This window comes from Silurus aristotelis, assembly GCF_946808225.1.
Source record: "Silurus aristotelis genome assembly, chromosome: 24".
Lineage (NCBI taxonomy): Eukaryota > Metazoa > Chordata > Actinopteri > Siluriformes > Siluridae > Silurus > Silurus aristotelis.
The window spans coordinates 13,106,488-13,125,471 of NC_139597.1; the positions used below are offsets into that span (position 1 = coordinate 13,106,488).

General features: G+C 38.2%; 1 protein-coding gene across 2 annotated transcripts in view; it reads right to left on the bottom strand.

Annotated features, from left to right (window-relative positions):
* Positions 1–656: 656 nt before the first annotated feature.
* Positions 657–18,984, bottom strand: part of cpm (carboxypeptidase M) — a 43,236-nt gene continuing 24,908 nt past the window's right edge. Inside the window, exons 4-9 of one of the 2 annotated variants that reach the window (XM_083528589.1) lie at positions 18,349–18,518; positions 8,238–8,425; positions 7,474–7,644; positions 6,792–6,944; positions 4,810–4,958; positions 657–2,482 (exon numbers count right to left, since the gene is read on the bottom strand). In XM_083528589.1, the coding sequence (XP_083384715.1) occupies positions 2,237–2,482; positions 4,810–4,958; positions 6,792–6,944; positions 7,474–7,644; positions 8,238–8,425; positions 18,349–18,518 (1,077 nt within the window). In that variant the 3' untranslated portion in view covers positions 657–2,236. The remainder of the gene's footprint in view (positions 2,483–4,809; positions 4,959–6,791; positions 6,945–7,473; positions 7,645–8,237; positions 8,426–18,348; positions 18,519–18,984) is intronic. The other variant, XM_083528590.1, reaches the window with a different exon arrangement.

An 18,984-nucleotide genomic window follows, 5' to 3' on the forward strand; every position in this document is an offset into this window, starting at 1 on the left:
AACAGTAACTAAATTTTTTGGCCTGTATATATACATAGATAACTGAACTATTTCATAAATAAACAAATGTACACAATATACACGTGTTCCTAATAAAGGTGAATAGGTTTACAGTGTGTGCAAATAAATAGAATAACAATACCAGCATAATTATGAATATTATCTTATATATGTACAATAGATGGGATTTTGTTTTGCATTTTCCACCATTCTACAGGAATTTATCAGCTATGAAAAATAAGTTACATTATTTCAATACAACAATATGGCCCATATAAAGAAGGTTGAGTGTGATAGTGTAGGTTATGTTAAAAATAAATAAATAGTGGGCCTACAGTCCTTTTCTTTGTCCACTTTTGTAATTTGGACTAGGAACAGACATGATATAAAACCTCCCATGTGGTTTACTACCACATGGGAGGAAAGAATAATTGGCAGTATAACATGAAGTCAGCATTTTTGTAAGATAAATACAATATAAACCATGGAAACTGACCAGTGCAAATACTTTTTTTTTTCATTTACATGATCCATGTCCAGCATCTGTGATTTAATGGCATTCTGTATGTATGAATGTTAGTTTCATAGTCATTTTTTGATTACCAGTGTAGGATTCAGTTTATTAAACAAATGTTTTTAAAGGCATCGGACAAACATCAGTTTAACAATTTTATTTAAGGCACTACAAGTCATTATAACAGTATGAGGGCTGGATGAGGTAGAATAAAAAAAAAAAAAAGCTGTTTTTGGCATAACCATTTGAGTTCTTAAGTTTATGGATTCAGAAAGGGAAGACTTTGCCGACAAACAGATGTGTTTCTGAAGGAATAAAATATCTAAATGCTAAATACAACTGAATAAAAGTACTTTTATGGCTTGATAAAATACCTGCATCATTTTGAAACTCAACAAAAAAGACAAAAATAGAATAAAAATGAATAAAAAGTACTTTGTCTAAGATAAAGTACATTAGACATTATTCATTAGTTGAAATAGCATGTATTAAGCCCTTAGGGATTTAAGTTTTCTCAAGCTATAAAATTCTGCTTTAAATCTTAATTAAATTTTGACGGCCACCAAGCGATTAAAGTCACCACTGGAACAGTCACATGTCTGGGCTTTGACTGTAATAAAAGAACCACATTCAAGGAAGGACAAAAAATTTATTCCAGAGGCAATGTAAAAAAAAATAATAATAAAATAAAATGAAAGGAAAGGAAAGAAAGGAAAAATCCACCCTGAATAAACATGCTCATACTGAAATAATTGTCATCTGTGCATAGCATTTCTGATGTGTATTTGTTGCTTGGTGCTAGATATTTGTTATTCCCGTGACAAGATGGCATCTGTGTTCTGCTCTGATTTCCTTGATAATCTCAAGTATAATGAATAATGGTAAGACTTCAAGAAGTTGAACACGAAGTTCCAGAACGTAATACAGATACAGGCTGAGGTCAGGAACCAAGTCAGCTTGAATAGTTAGAGAGCTGTGAGAGGACAACATGATGGTATTGATCAGGAACATTAAAAATAGCATTAACAGAGAAGATCGAAAAGATGGAGTGCTGCTGTGCTTCTGTGGAGATGATGCAGGAGCTAATTCCCAGTTGTACCATTGAATTATGGAAACTAAATCAAATTGAAAACAGAGTCGAACATGTTGAGGAAAACATTAAAACCACTTTCAATATAAAACAAATCATGGATGTGACTATCACTTATCCATTAAAGATATTAATATGCAAGACATTCAGGATGGACTTTTCCTTTAAAATCGACACCAGCAAAGATGTTAAAGAAAAAAATGGATCTTTAAGTAACCACACAGTCAAAGCTATCAGGCATGGGAGCATTTGCATAATGTCTTTTATAGAAGCCAATTAAAGTTTTGAAATTCTCTGCAAAGTGCTTATCTGTAAAAGTGACTTAGAGGAAAGTGTGTTCCCATTATGAGCTCCCAAAGTACAGCCTCTCTCTGATGAGGCAGTTCATTAAATGCAATATTCAGAGTCGGTTGCTTTTCTTTAATGACCTTCAAAAGGAACGAGATATCCTCATAAAACACAAATAAAAAACCTCTCAAGCCAATACATGGCTAATGTGTGTGTGTGTGTGTGTGTGTGTGTGTGTGTGTGTGTGTGTGTGTGTGTGTGTGTGTGTGTGTGTGTGTGTGTGTGTGTGTGCAAAAAGAGTAAAGTCTGCACTTCAGTCAACAGTCAAATCGCCCAATGATCACTCAACACAGCAGGAGTGTGTGAATTGTGAGGGCTGTAAGTGTAATGATGGTGCTGGACAGCAGGGCAGCACTGTGGTTCTCTCTATTACTGACTTTAGGTGATGGGCAAGTGGGCTCTGTTGCCACAAAGAATGCAGTGCTGGTACTTTTCTGAAACTGAAAGTTGTGTGTTAAAGCTGTGAACCCGTCCGGACCGTACGGCACTGACACGGTCTCTGTGAGTGGTTCGTATCCTGGGTATCTCACCTGCAAAACATGTATTTGCAAGATTTACACTGCTGTCAAACTTGTTAATTGTGTACACATCGCACTGCCAGCCTCACACACCGGATGGAGAATTAATCTTCTCCACTCAGAGTTGAGGCCTGACAGTAGCTCCCCATAGAATTTTGACAAACAATTTAAGTCATATTTAATATACAAATAAATTATCATTTCTCAGCTTCAGAATAATGGTGGAGAGCAAACTATTAAACCTCTACAACAGGGTTTCAACAGATTTTTATTTTTTTTTATTAATTATTTTTAATGAAATATTTAGGACAATATCAGTCAAAATACCCTAGTCTTAAAATCCAGTCCTACACCAGTACCTAATCGATACAGTACACATTAATGATTCTGCATGAACAAATATTGTGTTATAAGCAAATAGAAAAAAAGATTGCTATGCTATATTTTTTTTTTGAAAGCTAGCCAAAACACGTCATCTGGAAGATTAGGCGAGGACTCGAATCATACATCACAATAGTGGAGGATTCAGATTTGTCTATCAGTTAGATCTGAAGCTTGGTGGATGTGAGAGAATACAACAACAGCTATGAACACTCCCACTAAACAGATCCTGATAAGGATCATAGCACTGCATTATATTCCAACACACAGGGCCTGAATAACAAATTATTTAGCACTAAACAATTTATAAAACATAATTTAGAGAATTGTCATTAAAACCTGTGAGATAAAAAAAAAAAGTATATTGCTAACATGACAGATTGTTAAGCAATTAAATGTCTATGTCCATGTCTGTGAGCCTGTATCAGCATTTTCTCATCTGAACATACAATAATTTTCGTATGCTCTTTTTCAAAATACAATTCCACATTAAGCCTCCGTTTGCTGTTATAATATTCTGGGCAGATGTTCCACTAGAGGTTAGAGTGTATCTGCTGAGATTCGTGCTCATTCAGCCACAAGGGTGTTAGTAAAGTCAGGTACTGATGTAGGTGAAGTGAGGAGGCCTGGGGTGCAGTCAGCGTTCACATTCATCCCAAATGTGTTCACCAGGTTTGAGATCTGAGCCCTCTTAAGATTCAAGCCTCAGACTTTTTTATAACAGTTTGGGGAAAAATCTCATATCAGAGATCAAGATCAGAAACCATCAAAAGTGTAAATGTGAAACATAAAACAAAACTACACACAGGGTATTTAAACGCAAACTAATGTACATGGAAGTGGAATCCTGTGTCAATGGCAAAACAAAATGGCAAATAATAAAAAAGGTTTGGAGACATTACATAGATGAAAACAAACACATAGCAATTATGAGACAGGGTGGAGACCATGAGTTGGCAAGTGCAAGGAGGGATCTCTGACATCAGCGTGTTTTGTAGGTACCCTTCAAATAAAGTGTTACCCAATATCCTTATATAAATAAGTAATGTTTTCAATAACGATTGATGTTTGCATTAAGCGTTGTTGTTTTTTTGTTTGTTTAATCTAAAAATAAAGTCAATAAATTGGAAAAAAATGTGTTCCCTAGTACTTTAAATTGAATTATGCTTTGCAACTATTGTACATCCAAAACATTTTCATGACATTTTACTGCTGGACCAATTAGTATTTTGGTCTCTACATCAACATGTGGCAGATTTTTAATGGAGGAAACTTGGGCTCCAACTAGTTTTGGCATTTACTGATGATCTGGCATGCACTGAAGTCCAATTTGACAATAAAGTAATTGCCTGATTCCGTTCCTTTTAGTTCTTCATAGTTGAAAACTACTCAGTCTACCTCTTATTCAACCATGCTTACTTAAAAACAAATAATTCTTCCGATCTGCCAGATCTGACCCCTTTGTTTAGAATGTGTGTGGCTTTCAGCCCAGGGCATGAATTACCCACTTTGCTTTAAGTGCTTTTCATGTCTCACTAAGCTTCATTTCCTACGGCAAGCAAAAAGAAAACAGAACCATTATCATGGTGCCTGGCCTAAAGTGAAAAGTCATTGCAACAGATTTGTCCTACATTCTGTTAAAGGAGGAAGGAAAAGATCGACATCCATTCAAATGAAGAGTTTTAACTGATAAATACATTAACCATAGGCTCCCGTGTATTCATTATGTAATGGGCATAAAGTGCTTCAGGTTCAACTCTATTATACAAAAGATCATGAGTTCCAGTCCCCATGCTACAGCACACCAACTTTTAGACCTTTAAACAAGTCATTACCCTGAGGTGTAACTAGAAGTCAAGAACATGGGTTTGAAGCCCTTTGCAATATTTTCAGAGAAAAATTTTCATGGGTTATTTACATATAATATTATGCATATAAAGCAGAGGACTTGTTCTCACCGTGATGGTGTAGTTTCCTGGCAGCAGCAGTCTGTAATACTCTCCATTTTGATTTGTCTTGAATGGACAAAGGTTTCTCCTCCCCTGTACCTCCACTGAGGCATTTTGGACTGGCGTCCCATTCAAATCAAGTACTTGACCTTTTATACCTAAAATGGAAAATACAGTATATTTAAAGAAACTCTTTTTCCAGCACTAATGTGTCAAACAAACATTGTGAAGGCTTAGATGATCCTATTAGGATAGAGGGAATTGCTTAATTATGCTAATTAACTCATTCTGGAAAACAAATTATGATAGCACAGAAATCACATAATACACCGTAGTTGGTTGATGGTTAATACTCGTAAGATAAGAACTTCAGTAAGGGGACAGTCTTGTTCCACTGGCGTAGCTTGAGTCATTACTGCTAAGGCCATTAATTTTAGTTAATGATGTAAAATGTAATCTTTCCACTTTACAAAGCTTACTTTAGAACTGGATTTGTGGAGCCAATATGGTGCCTGTGTCTAGACGCTGAGTTTAGCACAATGTTTACCAGACCGAGTTTGTCTTTCCAGACGATTGACAAAGTTGTGTGCTCCACAATATCTAATCTAGCTCTGAGCACTTCCCATGATCATTCTTCACACACTTTATTCGAATATGATATTTTAAATCGCAGAGTTGAATCTGGTTCAGAAGGTCACAAGTTCACCAAGAATCAAGAATCACCAAGTTGCCACTGCTGGGCCTTTAACCCTCACTTGGTTAATTGTAAGTAACTCTGGATAAGGGTTAGGGTTAGGGTTTGGTTGTCTGCCAAATGCCATAAAAGTAAGGTAAATGTAATGTAAACAGCACAGCTTGAAAAAAATATAATGATTCTCATAATGATTTATCTAAGCATAATCATCAGATAAAAGCAAAAGTTTAAATCTAAAATGGCTGCAGATTCTGGGAAATAGTGTTTTTTGTGGAACAAAGCCAGCTTTCTTAAGATGTTTTTTACATGGGTTGGAACAAATGATCTTGATTCACCCTACATCCGTAATTGACGTTACTAATGGCCCATTTGGCTAAATGAGCATGCATCAAAATCTAGTGTAACTGATTAGTGGAGATTATTATTACAGTAAATGGCTGTACTGTCAATGTGGAATAGGATGTTCAAAAGGAACATACCAATCTTATGGTCAGGTGTCCACAGAGTTTTAATAAAATAGTGTAATTTAATTTTGACTTATTAACTTATATACTGTATAAAAGACGCATTTACGCAAAAAAAAAGTCAGCATTCAAGTTCATCCCAAAGATTTTCAGTTGGGTTGAGGTCAGTGCTCTGTGCAGGCCATTTGGGTTCTACTTCAACCTTAAATGCAATGTTATTTATGTAATTCTAGAACAAGTTTTTTTGCCTCTTAGGCCTCTTGATTCCAGTGAAAGGAATTATAACAAAACAAAATTCAAAGACGTCCTAAACAATGGTGTGCTTCCAAATTTGGGGCAACAATAATGTATGAGAAAGAGATGGACGTGATGGACAATTGTCCAAATACTTTTAGCTTTTAGTGTGTCAATTTCTGAACAAAGGTTCCTCACTCTTTATATAGGTCAGTTAGTGTGATATTGACACATAATATGAAACTTGTTAACAAAATATTCAGTTCACACAAGGATTAATCTTGGTTTTCACATATCCTTGAATAATAACACTGGCTCATGTGGTAAATTAAATAACTCATCAGAGGACTTCTACAGGTGTAATGTTACTGATGCTCTTGTGACAGCTGTTGTGGCATTATATGCATTACACCAATAGCTAAGAGATTGGATGTGTGTTAAGTTCACCAGCTCATCTTACAGGTGTGACAAATAGGTGGAAACAATTAGATCATGTTGAAACATTGGCTTTGTCATGACATCCATGAGGACAGGTCACAAATACAATGTGGGTGCAAAGTGTTGTCTGTGTTTAGTGTTTTTCTGGGTGTGTTCAGTACCCAAATGAACTTGTTGCATGTAGGCCAGCAGTGCGGGCTTGTTTGCGTCCCACAGACCTGGCAGGTCACTTTCTGGAGGGAATTTACAGCAGGAGAGCTCAAGAGTGAGCTCTAAACACTGAGCCCAAACATAATTGTAATCCTGCATCCCACCTGAGAGAAACAGAGAAGAAAAGCATGCATATATTGTATCAATTTCATTATCAGACTCTGTGCACAAAATGGTTGACCATACTTAAAAGAGTGCAAAACAGGAAACAATTAGCTTCAAATAGCCTAGCTATTTGGGGTAGCATACTGTAATTTGTTACTAATTTAACCAATTTAGCAAAACAGAGTACAGTACAGACTAAATACAGTACATCTACAGTAACATAGTACATAAACTTTACAGTAAATATGTATCTGGCATCAGGCGCATGGATGAGCATCGGTGCAAATACATGGAGGGTGGAGCATATGCTGCTCCAAAACTAAATATTTGTATTTTTTTTCTCATATTGGTAACATCATAAGATCGAAAAATCGAACCATCATAACTTGGGGACCATCTGTTTATCATTTGCAAAAAAGTTGTCGTGAAACAGCTTATACTATATAAGTGTTGGGGTATGCTAAAATATAAAGAGACCGATTTTAATATAATTCTGTTTTCACGCCATTAAAAATGTCCAAAAAGTACCTTCTAATGGATACCAGCTGTAGCCGTTGGTGATGCCGTCGGTGAAATCCTTGGAATCATAGCACTTGTTTGCCTTTTGCATGCTTGCATGGTTAACTGAGTAAGTCTTGGCCAGGTGGACAAACACATCATTATCTGGAGTAATGCTGGAGTCCCCCTGCAGCTCACTGCCTGGATAGGTCATTCAGAGTGTATCACTTCACAACATCTCAAAACAGAAAAAATGGTTTAACAGAAAACAGAATGCATACTCAGGGCTATAGCAAATAACTATAACACAAAACACACACACACACACATATATATATATATATATATATATATATATATATATATATATATATATATATATATATATATATATATATATATATATAAAATTTAAATTTTAGGTTTGTATATTGTCAATCTTTTGAGATTTTTCTGGACATTCCTGTTTTTGACAACTTAAAGATTTACCTTTAGCTATTACAAAATTGTGACAATGGAGACTTAGTCCAAGACTGCTAAAGTTCTGTCCTCATAGATCTTCACTATATCAATGATGATAATTAGTTTATATATGTTAAGGTGATTGTTCTTAGAACATACTAGAAAAAGTGACTTAATATGAACTTAGCATACAAATACCGGTATGCTACTAGTTTGTGCCATCCTGTTATTAAAAAACAAATGAATCAATCATTTATTGATCATAATTTTGACCAATCCGGATGGATCATTTAACAGAGCGATGTAAAGAATGCCCCCTGTACATTACTAACCTCCGTTGCTGCTGTCATAGGGGTAGCTGGCCACCACTGCTCCTCCATGGAGGTTTGCGGAGAGAACAAACATCTCTGTCTTCAACCACTTAATCACAGAATCCACCTCCTTTTCTCTCACCTGCTCAACATCACTCAAGAACGCATCTGGAAAGTTCCGGTTCAGGTCCACGCCGTTTTTATTAAGCCTGCAAATGCATAGCAGTCAGGAAATTCATTAGCATAATGCTGCATAATGTTTCATGCACATTTCTGTTTCACATTCTTGTTGAAGACAGTGGCTGACCAAGTCTCTTTCGACTCGGAGGCATATGCACGGGTCAAGCGTCTATTACGGAAGACATTTAGTGAGACATAATGGCACATGGTTGCAATTGCAGACAAAAATATTGAAAACGTTACACCCTGAACTATCAGCGCTGTGTCTATCTGTAGGCTCTATTCACGTATAGCATCTGAATACATCTGATTTTATAAAAACAACAGCATTTAACAATGTGTTGAAGGAGTGTACTTGTGTTGAATTATCCTATTAATGCAACTGAGCAGTCTAGGATCAAGAGCCTTGTTTAGGGGCCCAGCAGTGGCAGCTTCTTCATTTTCCAATCAGAAGTCCAATGCCTTAATCACTGGGCTACAGTACCACTTACCAAATGCAATATATTTTTTTAACCAAAAACCCTCGGGCATTTTTGAATCATTGTATGTTGCGTGAGGATGAAATCAAAACCAGGCAACCCAGTTCTCATAAACACCAGGATTATAGTTCTGTTCCAGCTCCAAAAATCTAGTGCGAGTAATCAAGAGCTTTAAAGGGTTAAATCCCTGGTTTAGAAATATAGAGACTTTTAGCTCTAGTAAGTCACACCTTCAAACAAAATTATATATATTTACACCAATGGCTTTGACTCAGCTGACTCATGTGCAACTGATTAGGTGTTTACTGCAGTGCTGTGATGGGCACAGTGAGGTAATCCTTCCTAAATCTTCCCACTAAGCTTCGCAAGCAGCTCTGTTTAAAAGTGCTATGCTGGGGGATTCCTAAAATACATTGTAATGTAATGCGTTGCTATTCAGCTGTCACTGTTGTGAGTCCAGCTGCTAAAGTTCAATTCATTCAAGATACTTAGTGATAAGGCATGGTTAATGAAGCATGTACAAAAAGTGTAATAAGAAAAATGTACATACACAAAGTTTTTTAAAAAGTACTAAATTCCTAAGGGGGCCTGAGTTTGTTAAAAAATAAATGCAAGAAATGTGGGACATTTTAGTATTCCTGTATTTATTTATTTATTTGTTCTTTTTTATTTTTTTTTCAACAGTCTGTTATCATACACAGAATTGAGTTTATTCTGCAGAAGCCAAAAGAAAAATATCCGGTTAGTAAATAAGAATAATAAGAAAGTATTATTAACCTAATTCAAAAAGGCTGAGCGGCGTCATTTTTAATATACCCGTGTAATTATTTTCATTCTTACGATGATGTATGTACAAAAACATTTCTACAGTCATTTTTCCATTTGTGAATGTGGTGTTTGAAAGCTTTATAAACAAGACAAGAAGCAGATGCCTCTAAAATAACATTCTCTAAGAACTTTCTGGATCCAAGCCTTTGAAGAAAGAATCACAATTTGTTTTGTTTTGTTTTTTTGCAAAAAAAATTGGTTGGTTTCAGTTTGTACTCTAAAATGCATCTCTAAAATTAAGTTCATATGTATTTCTTTTTTATTAACCTTCAGGCTAGGATTACATTACAATAGACATATTGCACATGGAAAAAAAACAATACAACTTCAATCAATAATCAAACTGCTGATAGTTGTGGTTTGTTTACTGCTTAACTTGTGCATATTGATTCTTGCATATAGAGTGCCTATAGAAGAGCACCTTGAAATATTGAACTTCTTCAGCTTAAAACATTTTTCTACAACTTCAAACTAACGAAAGAAAAATCAAAAAATGTAAAACTAAAATAACAATTCTGTGTTGAGCAGCTATTCAAGTCCATCCACAGATTTTTTTCTATTGGATTTAGGTCATTTAAGCCATTGCACTGTTCTGTTGGCGTTATGTTTAGGCTCACTGTTGTGTTGGAATATGAATGCCTATCATTAGTTGTCTAGAAGAGGGATTTAGGTTTTCCTCAAGTATTGGGATGTACCTGGCAGCAACCATTTATTTAAATCCTGACCAAAAACCAAGTCCCCGCTAAAGAAAAATACCCTTCACAACATAATACTGCCACCGTCAAGCTTCACAGTAGGAATGGTGTGTTCTGGGTAGTGTGCTGTGCTTTATTTTCAACAAATATAGCACTTGGAGTTTAGTCTAAAAGGGTCAATTTTGGTCTCTTCAGACAATAGCACCTTTTGCCAGATGACATCAGAGTCTCCAGGTGTGATTGCATAACTCATACAAGACGTGTAAGTGTGGCACTTTTCAGGAAAGGTTTCCTTCTTGCCACACTACCATTGTGTAAAACTTGTGAGATAGCGATCCTAGCCATAAAGCCTTGAAAGTCTTGGTAGTTTCTCTGATCAATGTCCTCCTGCCTCAGTCATATAATTTGTCTGAACAGTCTGAACAATCTGAACAGTATTCAAAGAGATAGTTAAAGCCTTCAATATCTTTTTTTGTAGCCTTTCAATAACTTTATCCCAGAGGCCTTTTGAAAGCACTTTCTCAGTCATGGTGGATTCTTTGCAGTGCCATGCACTGCTAACAGTGGAATCTTCAAGTAACAGCTGGTTTTATTTCGTAATCAAAAGTACCAAAACCACTACAATTGAAGTCAGGTGGGGCAATTAGCCTGGTGTTTGCTCACAAGGTTGATTGGATGCACATGAGCAACTTGATTAAAGTGTAATCTATGGGGCTGATCACTTAAACAAACCAGGTATTTCACGGAGACATTTTTTTATAATCCTCCAGAATGTTTTTAAATGTTTTAAAAGCAGTGGCACCAGAGTAATTAGAAAAGGAAATTCTGACAGGACAGACTGGGACACTTTGTATGTGAATGGAACTAAATTAGTGAGGATGTGAGTGTGTTTTGGTTGTGGCTATTTTAGACCAGTGTTTGGTCCAGCTGTTCTTCTATCAAATTATAGTACTTCCACCGGAGCACTCAGATTTACTGTGTCATAAACTGACCAATAGTGTGTGTGTGTGTGTGTGTGTGTGTGTGTGCGTGTGTGTGCGTGTGTGTGCGTGTGTGTGCGTGTGTGTGTGTGTGTGTGTGTGTGTGTGTGTGTGTGTGTGTGTGTGTGTGCATGTGCACCCGCCTTTTAAGAACAAAAAGTCCTTTGGTGTTATTTTAAGGCATGCCTATAGGCCTAAATCTTCCCTCCTTTTCTAAATCTGCCAGGAAGCAGTTTATTGCACTATTTTTAATCTACTCCGTGAATAATATCAAAAACGCAAATGCCTTGTTGATGCCAGAGGTCAGAGGAGAATGGCCAGACTGGTTTAAGCTGATAGAAAGGCAACAGTAGCAGAAGACCACATCGGGTGCCACTTTTGACAGCTAAGAACAGGAAACTGAGGCTACAATTCGCACAGGCTCACCAAAATTGGACAATAGAAGATTGGATAAACGTTGCCTGGTCTGATGAGTCTGCGACATTCGGATGGTAGAGTCAGAATTTGGCATCAACAACATGAAAGCATGGATTCATCCTGCCTTGTATCAACGGTTCAGGCTGGTGGTGGTGGTGTAATGGTGTGGGGGATATTTTCTTGGCACACTTTGGGCCCAATAGTACCAATTGAGCATCGTGTCAACGCCACAGCCTACCTGAGTATTGTTGCTGACCGTGTCCATCCCACTATGACCACAGTGTACCCATCTTCGGATAGCTACTTTCAGTACGATAACGCGCCATGTCATAAAGTGCAAATCATCTCAGACTGGTTTCTTGAACATGACAATGAGTTCACTGTATTCAAATGGCCTCCACAGTCACCAGATCTCAATCCAATAAAGTACCTAATGAAGTTGTCGGTGAGAGTAATTTGACTCAAAGCTAATAAGAACTGAGAAACAGGCTAAAAGAGCTTGGTTTCAGAACTCTTATAGATATAAAGTGCTTTTCATAGCACTAGTTGTACAGTGTATAGTGTTAGGGTTAAGAGTTAGGGTTCCTCTTTTCAGTCAAAATGACCTAATGGAAAGTCTCAACATATCTAGCACTTTGGCCTTATCTAAATCAGTTTATAATGAATGCAGTTTTGCAATGTAGATGTGGCATCGTCTTTTGTTATATAAAGTAGTACATTTTTGAGTGTTGCTTGTATGTAGCAGTATGAGTATAAATCGTTGCGTAAAAATAGAGCAATAGGATAACTATAATTATTTTATTACATATGATAGCCAGTACTTTTTGAACTATTTCAACTACTGAATCTTTCAATTGTCTTTAAACCAGGGCTGTGTGATATTTCAATACATATTATAGAATATATGATGGATATTTTCCTATATCAGTATTTCTCCATAATATTAATGTCACAAAAGTCCAATGTTCTTCACCAAGGACAGAGCTTGGAGCTACTAGTGATGTGCTATAACAAAAACTAAAATAGACAAGACACAGTGAAATTTCTTGCAACAATCCAACCTAGAACAGGCATATGCTCCACTAAAACATTAGGAACCAAAAACTAAAAAGGTTCTTTTGTCATCTGTATGTACTATAGCTAGTAACAGCCATTTGTAAGGTAAAATGGGCCGCACATCAGTCAGAAATGCACAAGTTAATTTGTATTGAAAATGTTTACATCAATTTTAGAGAAAACAAAGAATTATTCTAACAATGTAATAATGGACTCATTGCCTGATAATTCATTTATTCAGTCATTCACTCCATCATGCAAGATTTGCTAAATAAAATGACATCTTCAATACCAAAGAAGTTGGGATACAAAATGTAATTAAAAACAGAATTAAATAATTAGCAAATCCCATAAAACCATATTTTATTCACAATTGAACATAGAAACCATATCACATGTTATGAAATATCTTTCAATGATATTATTTATTGTAGATGATGCAATATTTAAAGACTTCACAATTTAATGGTGAGGAACGTCTCTAGGTTACGTATGTAACCCTAGTTCCTTGAGGGAACGAGACGCTGCATCGGAACGCTTTGGGAACGCGACTGCATTGTCCATGTTCTGAGAAATTAGTCTAATCAGACAAAATTAAAGACAGGCTGTCACCGGCGGGGTGACATCATGACCAGGGAGTATAAAAGGCACCTGGAGAGAAGACTGCTTCAGCTTCTGTAACCGTGAAAAAAGCACTTAAGTGAACTAGGGTTACATACGTAACCTAGAGACATTCCCTTTCAGGAACTTGAGCTGCGTCGGAACGCTTTGGGAACGAGAGACCAATAACAACAAACCGTCCGGTCCCTGACTAGTGTGAATGAGCACAACTGAGTCGAAGGACAGAGGTCAAGGTTGTAAAACCTGATAAAGGTGAGCGTCACAGAGGTCTTGGAGGGACACTCCAGAGGACCAAGCCTTAGAGGTTGCCACAATCTTAGTCGAGTAAACTCTGACCCCGAATGGAGCGGGGAGACCAGAGGACCCATAAGCAGACGTGATAGCGTCAATAACCCTAGCGTCCTAATAACCCGCTGAGCGTCTGATTATGAGCAGGAAGGCCTCTCCTCGAAGGGCCATAGCAGATGAAAAGTTGTTCTGTCTTTCTCCAGGGACTGGTACAGTGTACATAACAGTTCAGTGCTCGGACTGGGCACAGCCGGTTCAACCTTTACTGGTCTGGGGTCAGGAATGAGGAGGGTTGAATGCCTGGAGCCTGACAGGTCATGGGACAACCGAGGGCACCTTGGGGACGTAACCCCCTCTAAAGTGCAGGAAGGCACTGGTCATGCCTGGAGTAAACTCTAGGAAAGAGGGGGCCACAGAGAGGGCATGTAAATAGCATACTCTCCTCAGAGAGCAGACGGCCAGCAAGAAAGCGGTCTTGATGGACAAGTGCCTCCACAAAGTCTCGGCCAAAGGGGGACTCAGATAAAGCCTCCAACACTACGGCCAGGTCCCAACCAAGCACTCTGGGATGCGCCCAATCTCAACCTCCGGGTGCCGCGGAGAAAACTCGTTAGGAGTGGGTCTCTGCCCAGTGAATGCCCGGACACGGGGGCATGATAAGCCGAAATGGCGGATGCATAGACTTTTGCCATGGCTTGCTCATCAGGGATAAATGCACACCATTCACCTTGACTGTTGATTTCTGTAAAGCTGCTTTAAGACAATGTCTGTTGTGAAAACCGCTATATAAATGAACTTGACTTGACTTGACTTGACTTTAATGGTGGACGGAGCCAACAGAAACTCCATCTGCTCCAGCTCCAGTTGGTGCCAAGAGATCCATGCAGTGAACAGACGCCATCTCCCAGGATACAACCTCCTCGTGGAGGGAGCTCTGGATTGGAGAATGGTCTCTACCACCTCGTTGGAGAGACCTAAGCTTCTGAGCTGTGCCCCTTCAGGGGCCACAGCCACAGCTTCCACAACTTGGGGCGGGGGTAAGGAATTTCTCCTCAGAGGAATTTCCCATGGAGGCTGTTCAAGGAGAGCCACCAGGTCCATGAACTACGGACGCCACCGAAGGGCTAACAGGAGGAGACAGACTCCGTCCCGGTAAATTCTCTCCAGAACTCCCGGAAACAGCGCGACGGGGGGAAAAGCGTAAAAACGCAGCGGGGCCACAGTTGCGCCATAGCATATAGTCCCAACGGGGCTGGTGAATATAGGGAGAACCGTAGGGGACAGTGCGATGTCTCCAAAGACGCGAACAGGTCTACCTGGGCTGTCCCGAATTTCTCCCAAATCTGCTCCACCACGTAAGGGTGGAGGCACCACTACACAGGCTTGGACCCTTGTCTCGACAGGGTGTCTGCTGCTTCATTCAAGCGGCCCAGAATAGAAGCTGCTCAGAAGTAGAGGAGCTTTCCCTGGGCCACAGGAGGATCTGAGCGGACCAACACGTGATTGCCTCTGAGGTCCGGGAGGAAGTGCTTCAAAGCCAGAAGCAAGGCCAGCATTTCTAGGCAATTGATGTGCCACCTCAGATGGACACTGTCCCATAGAACCATAGGCCACTCATGACCATTCCACATCCCGTGAGGGACGCATCCGTCATTAGCACAATGCGATGACTGGGAACTCCTAACACGGGGCCTTGAAGTAGGAACCCGGGATCTCTCCACGCAGCTAAGGCACGTAGGCATCGGTGTGTGACCTTGATCGTGCGGAGGGGATTGCCCTTCCAAAAGAACCCCCGAGCTCTGAGCTACCACTGAAGGGGTCTCATGTACAGGAGGCCAAGTGGAATGACACTGGACGCTGCTGCCATGAGACCAAGCAATCTCTGGAACTGCTTGACAGTGAGTGACTGCCATTCTCTGACCTTCCTGACCGCCGTGAGGATGGACGCTATGCGTGCAGGGGAAAGCTGCGCGCATAGTCGCCGAATCCCAAATGACGCCGAGATAGGTGGTTCTCTCTGACGGAGAAAGCACACTCTTCCCAGTATTTACCCCAGCTTCTTCATGTGAGCCAGAACGACATCTCGATGCTGGACCGCTAACTGCTCTGATTGAGCTAATATCAACCAATCGTCGATATAATTGAGGACACGGATGCCCTAAAGTCTTAGGGGAGCCAGAGCCGCATCGACACACTTCATGAAGGTGCGGGGCAAGCCCCGACGCGGAGGCTGTGACGCCGGGAGTAAAAAAACGCTCATCGAGCTTGCCCGAGGGAGGGGCTTTATGCTCACCGGACCTTTTTTTGCCCCTGTCCCATCAAATTTAATATTACCTATTTTTCACTTAAAATTGTACATTTCCCCACATTCATACATTTGATGTTTTTTATGTTTCTATTGAGGTTTATTTGCAAACCAATGCTTTCTGTTTTTATTAAAATTTTACACAACATTTCAACTTCTTAATGAGATTAGCTTGTAGTGGAAAAAAATGTTTTAAATAAAATACATTTTGCAAAGAATTTTTTTTTTTTTGTATTCCCAGAGGCATGTACAGTACACAAGGAAATAAATATGCTAAATTTAAATGTTTTATTTTAATTGCTAAAACTGATGCACATTGTTTGTTGGAAGGTAAAAGTCAGGGAAACCTACTAAAAGCAGATGTGGGTGATTTGCTTGGTATATAACTAATGTCTTATGTTGTTGTGCCAGCTTTCACAGGAAGTTCACAGCGAGAGTTAAGGGAAGGTAAGAAACCATAACATAAAAAAAATACTAGAAGAAAAACACACCAGGACTGCACTACATTACACACGGCCACTCTCTGTTATTTTGTCTTTTTATTCTCTCAATTCCATCCTGCTACTTCTGCTTTAAGTATAAAGGTTTTCTTTTTTTTTTTCTTTTTTTTTCTCTCTTCGTCGGCTTCACAATGTTTGAAAAATCATTTTGAGAAAGGAGCAAATTTTTGTACAAAAAGTTTAGCTTTCAATGATGTAAAGACAGTGCATTTTCTTTCATGTTTTAATCCCTTGGTGCCTGCAAGTTCATCTCTCAGTGCCAGTCCTGCTTACCAAAAGTGACACACTGGGCTTTTGGATTTCATGTCCAGCTCCAAACACAGTGATCCTGTTTCTACCCTTTTCTAACCATTTGTTTGATTCCTGAAGGATCCTAAAATATATCCTGAAGGATATTTTGTATGGAACCAGCATGACTTACAAGTGGAATTCATGGCATCTTATGCCAACTGCCACAGGGTGAATAAACATGGGTATTCAGAATCTATAAATGAAAAAGATGGCTGTATGCATCATTCTGCTCAGTGGATGCAAGGAAGGCAATCCATCACACCACCAATACTATAGAGCTGCTCTGGTCTTTGAATTAGATGACAGAAACATTCAATAGGTGTGTATATATATATATATATATATATATATATATATATATATATATATATATATATATATATATATTGATAGATTATCATCAGCATTAACTTCTTCTACAGTTTTAAATATAGAATACATATTTATTATATATATATATATATATATATATATATATATATATATATATATATATATATATATATATATATATATATAAAGGACCACTGCAGCACATCTGTTATAATATATTAGACTACTTTTAGATGTTTATTTCTATATTTGCCATCCTCCAACTCATCATCTCTCCGTTTGTAACAGCTCACAGCAAAGAAAAAATTTAATTATTTTCCAGCCGTGATTTTTTTGTTTTCCAGACTCTGAGGCAATTGCTTGCATCTGAAAGTGGTGATCTAATCACTTCTGAAAAACTTGCACTAGACACAGAGACTTCAGAGACATGATCCACATGCTGGTAATCTGCACAAACACATAATTCAGCTCTGAATATAAGATTTTTTTTTGTAACCAGCACTCAATATAATTTTATAAGCAATTAATTAAAGTTTCTTTTAATAAAAAAAATAGTTTCATTATGGTGTCATTACTGTAATAATTATAATTGCTAGGGTTTATTTCATTTTTTTATTATAATTGTTTATTATAAATCTGTTTTTGCTTTTATTCCAAAGATGGGATGCAGTTCAGCTTTCATGATGAATTCTTTTCCAAGATGTTAACAGTCACTCCTTGCTAAGAGTAACTTCGCCCAAATGTTTGCTCTTTCAACCGTTTAGTTTATGCACTTTCTGAAAAACATCTCTGCTAATTATCCATCAGCTCCTCTCTGTATTATCACATCAGCACATCTGTGTTTAGACTGTTGCTGGGTCACGCTCATCATTATTGCCCTAAAGGTTTTCCTTACAATAATTCGTTTTTCCTATAGTTTAGAAGGTCTACTGATGATTGTTTTGAAAACCATTGTTCCAATCCCCAGTCGTTTTCCTGTTGTGTGCTATTTTGCTGGAGTTTTGTTATTTTAAAGTCATGCACATTAAGGAGAATACTGAATGCATACAACCACCAAACCCTCGTCTAGAATCCATCATGCAGTGCGTTGTGCATAAAAAAATAAATAAATGGGTCAAAGGTATAAATAGAAAATAAGCGCAAATTCTCTTTTTCTCACCTGCCGGGTGAATACATGCAGTCCCGTCCTGATGACTCAAAGCCATCTGGGTTCATTGAAGGCAGGATGTGTATACGAGTGGCATTCATCAACTTCGTTACAAAAGGGTCGCTCATATAGTTGTGGGTCAGATAATCGATCAGCTGCAGCAGCAAGACTCGCCCCACCACCTACACACATACAAAGATGTACAGATGGAGACAAAAACCTGCAGTTTGGGGTGCATTATACAGCAAAATTCTGTATAGTTCGCTACTATTGTCTACCATTTCCAATTATATCTATTGTAAAACAGATATTTCGCAGCAATGTAATAATCTATTTGAGATAGATCAAGATGGATAAGTTTTATACTACAGCCAAGAGGTAATCATTAGTCATGTATTTATTTTAAAAACAACAGTAACAATTCTGTATGTTTGTAATTTTCTGTTTGCTAGGTAATGCTGTAAAGTAATGATCGCGTTTCAGTCATCTGAATCCCTGAACTGCCCCCGGCTATATAATGCTATATTGTGCTCAGAGTCTTCTACTGAAAGGGGAAAATATTAATTTGTATCATCCATCAAAAATTTGATTGCAACTCAAAACGTATAATGAATCCTGCCCTTGAAAGAACAGGTCTCTTAGATAAAA